General features: G+C 36.2%; 1 protein-coding gene across 1 annotated transcript; it reads right to left on the bottom strand.

The window, feature by feature from the left end:
- Nucleotides 1-968: 968 nt before the first annotated feature.
- Nucleotides 969-4,243, bottom strand: LOC123537415 (short-chain collagen C4-like). The gene is made up of 3 exons (XM_045321126.2): nucleotides 3,900-4,243; nucleotides 2,266-2,337; nucleotides 969-1,993 (listed from the first exon to the last, which is right to left on the bottom strand). The coding sequence occupies exons 1-3, from the start codon at nucleotides 4,192-4,194 to the stop codon at nucleotides 1,515-1,517; spliced, it is 846 nt and encodes a 281-aa protein (XP_045177061.2). The 5' UTR covers nucleotides 4,195-4,243; the 3' UTR covers nucleotides 969-1,514.

Genomic DNA, 4,243 nt, shown 5'->3' with positions numbered 1-4,243 from the left:
GATTCGCGGTCCATACGTTCGGGTACGTTTAGAAAATTTAAGAACTCCTTGATACATCACTGTTAAATGTCTTATAATATTAGATGAACAGAATTAACATGTTCGTGGAAAGGGGTAGGAAATGCATTTTAAGGACAATAAACACTTAGCCGCTTGCAATCAGGAGTGGTACTGATTTATTATGTCATAAAAGTTTACCTTTTGTATGCGTTTTGTCCTTTTTCATGACATAAAAACCAAACACCATGCATGAAATGTGTTACAGTTAAATGAATGTGCAAAAATGATATTTTGGTTTATTGTCATCGAGTTTGATAATGTATTTCATTCACTTTCCAGACTAATGCCTTTAAGGCATTGGTACATTTCGTTAAGCGATACGAAGATACGCTGGTCAAAACTCTGTCAAGTTAGTTGGTTAAAGTGGCTGTAATGATGTTGTTACTGCAAGATTTAGTGTAAGTTATACTGTTGTTAGTGCTTTTAGTTCAGTCTCTGTTAACTTTTGTAGTAGTAACAATGCTATAATACTTTAGCCAATTTTAATTACAGCTTCTTCTATATCGCATACGCGGTGCCGTTTGATTTAATTTTGCAATGGGCTATAGTGGATATTACATTGTCAAAAATACCAAATCAAATTGTCAAAATGCAAAAAAAAATGGCGGTCAATAAATACCAAGAGTGAATGAGAGACAACTCAGTAGAAGCTTATTCTAGTTACTGTACTTTATGTAAAATATAAATCAAAATAGAAAATTTAAACCAAAGATATTCTTTCATGTCTTCAATGAGTTTTTATATCCAGTTGAACACTAGTATTACATTGCATAGGAGTCCGAATTAAAGATATTTGTGAGCTATTTGGTCCTTAGAAGTCTTTAGAATTGACAATTTGAACCTTATGATGTATACATTTGTATAATATATCTACTGTTATCAAATATTATCATTGTGATACATGTACGCAACTTTCCAAACTTTATTTTGAACACACAACGCAAGCCAGTTCACGTCCATTCACATACGGTGGGCAAGGTAGTGATCCAGCTGAACATTAGTATCATTACAAACTTTTAGTAACATCGATCTATCGGAAAATCGATAAATTTGCCTATATAAACAAAGAAGGAAAAAAGTTACTTAAACTTAAATAGAAAAAGTTCTATTCGGAAATCAAAAATTCGATACCCCACAAATTAAAGTTTAATTTATTCCGGATATTATGAATATTTTCAAAAAAAAAAATTTAATATTTGGTTGATCCTTTTTGACTTTAAATAGACCCACCTCAGTTCATATAGACTCTGTAGGAAACGGGTAAAAAACTGACTTTTTCAAATATAACAGATAAAATGAGATATGGCATGTTGCATAGGAGTCCGAATAATTCTACGCGATGTGAATTATCTAGTTACGTCCTTAGAACTAACAATTTGAAGCTAATAACGTATAAGTTTGCAAAAATATCTACTGTTATATAGTTGTGATATTTCTGTGCAACATTCCAAACTTTATTTTGAACACACAACGCAAGCCAGCTCACGTCCATTCACATACGGCGGGCAAGGTAGTGATCCACATCGCCCTTCTACTGGGTAAATCAGGTGCTCGTCATCATCTTGTGCACCATGAGGGTTGAATTCTGGTTTTGCATCAAGGCATATATGACTTGAAGAAGACGCAAGGTCATAGGCTGACGTCATCAAATAACCCCAGTATTCCAGAGTCCATCCTGGATAGCAGTTCTTTCTGGCAGGAAGCATAAATGTGGTTTTACGTTTAGATTTGCAAACTGCACAGGGGAGGTCCTGGTTGTTTACTGCGTATTCAAATATATGATTTGGCTCAGGAATATTTATTTCTGTACCGAAAAGGGTTCCTCGAGAGTTGGTTGCGGTATCATCATAGTTTGCCCATGTCGGATCATTGGGGAGACATAGATGATCTGTTCCGCTTCCAGATGATGAATAATGCTTCCCAGCTATGTAACCTAGCAACATAGAAAATAGATACGTAATCTAACAAATGTGTATAAAATCTAATGTATTTTCCCTAGTAAAAAAGTTATACATATGCGAACTAATCACCACTCAGTCAGTGCTGGGCGGGGATGGGGGAAGCTTGAGGAATATTGCATTTTACATAACCTTTATATATGGGACTCCTGTAAATCGAGACTGGTACTAATTAACATGATTGCGGTAACTCACAAAGTATTTTCCTTTTTGTATTTTTTGAATTACAAACTGAGAAGAGTGTTACCTCGATAAATGATTTCTGCATCATTAGCACAGATGTTTCTTCCCCATCTAGTGTATACGTCGCCAGTTATTTCTGTAAAAGTAAAAAGAAGAGGGTCATGATAATTAAACAGTCTAGAAAATATTATCAGATAACTGTTTAAGTATTGTTTCCTATATAACTCATATATAAATCTTTCCCCCGGGGCGGGGCCTCTTTTCACCCAAGGGGCATAATTTGAAAATCTTGTAAGAGAACCACTAGGCAATACTACATACCAGATATCAAAGGCCTTGTTTTTGTGTTTTCAAACAAGAAGATTTTTTTCCTATATTAGTCTATGTAAAACTTGGGACCCCTGGGTGGGGCCTCTTTTCACCCCAAGGTAGAGAACCAATTGATGATATCACATGCCAAATATCAAGACTCTACGCCTTGCGGTTTTGAACAAGAGGGTTTTTTAAGTTTTTCCTTTCGGTTGCCGTGGAAACCAGTTTGTGGAATTCAATTCTTTGAACAACTTTCGAAGGGGACCACCCAAGGAACATCAAGGCCATGTTTCATCAACTTCCATCAAATGATTTCAGAGGAGATGTTGTTTGAAAGAAAGTGTGGACGGACGGACGCCGGACGGTGAGCGATCACAATTGCTCACCCCGAGCACTTTGTGCTCAGGTGAGCTTTTAATGAGTGAAGTAACGTTACATTTAATGCATGTAACACATACTGACTGATTTTGTTACACAACTTAGATATTTAGAACATGCTGTCTTGACCGTTAATTTGGTAACAATAAAAAGAAAGGCCAGTTCTACTATCTTCTCGTTATGCAGTAATGTATGACACAGAAAACGTCAAAAATGTATTGAGACGATATAAACACTAAGTGGAGATGAAAAACAAACGGGTTTGAATATTGATTTGTTAAGAAATGTCTTAGACACGTACTGGAGACGTTTTGGTTTTGGAAATATGTGATGCAGAAAGCGTCTTAAAGCCATGTCAAAAACGTATTGACACTAAATACAACATAAACACTAATCGGATATGCTCGGTTTGATTTTTTTGTTTAAGGTTCATGTGTGATAGTATTTGATTCATTTTACAACACTGGGTTGCAGAAAACGCCGGCAAGACCTCTCAAAAATGTACTTGTAACAAGGGCGACAAGGAAACTGATTGCAGACGTTGTTAACTTGCTCATGATCTATAAAACAGACACCTCCCATGTTTAAATTTAATTACCAAAATAACTACAATATACATTTTCACAATGTAACTCCTCTGGGTATCGAGAACAAAATAAACGGTTCATTTGGCGGCCATGAATTCGTGCGCACTTTATAACAAATAAACCATGCACGACGTTTGCGAAATAAAACTATAATTTTGAAATCGAAATTGTATAATCAGTCCAGTACCACGAACAAGTTTTATACAAGACAATACGTGTTAGACGCATTGCTCAAAAGGGCCACCATTGCCAAGCTCTCCTTGTAATACCACAAATTGACAATTCAAAGCGGATATGCACGCTTAATCGAAAATATGGGCACTTTGTGAAAAAAGCAGAACATGTATATTGCATGTCAGGTCAGCACAGTGAACATTTTTGTGTCAGGTTTCAATTCATTCTCATTCTTCAAAACGTTTACCTTGAGTTAAGTTGCTCAATCCCGTTAGTGTTTGCTCCAGTTTCCCGCCAGACTGCTCCAGATGGACCACTTTAGCTTGTAGTGTAGTAACCTGTGCTTTCAAGGCACTGTTGTCTGACGTCAAATTTGCTACCGCGGACTTAAGTTTTAATATTTCTTGTACAAGATCAGTTTCAGCATGTAATACAAGACGTCTGCTGTCTTCTTTATCACTTTCGCGAGATTCATCCACATGACAACTATTTATTTGATAAAGTACTCCTACCATGATCACAAGAAGTATTTGAAACTTCATTTTTGTGGCTCCAAAGCTTGTAGTGTTTAACCAACACTGCCAGATATGA

This window comes from Mercenaria mercenaria, chromosome 17 (assembly GCF_021730395.1).
Source record: "Mercenaria mercenaria strain notata chromosome 17, MADL_Memer_1, whole genome shotgun sequence".
Classification (NCBI taxonomy): domain Eukaryota; kingdom Metazoa; phylum Mollusca; class Bivalvia; order Venerida; family Veneridae; genus Mercenaria; species Mercenaria mercenaria.
This window is presented reverse-complemented; position numbering and strand designations above follow the sequence as displayed.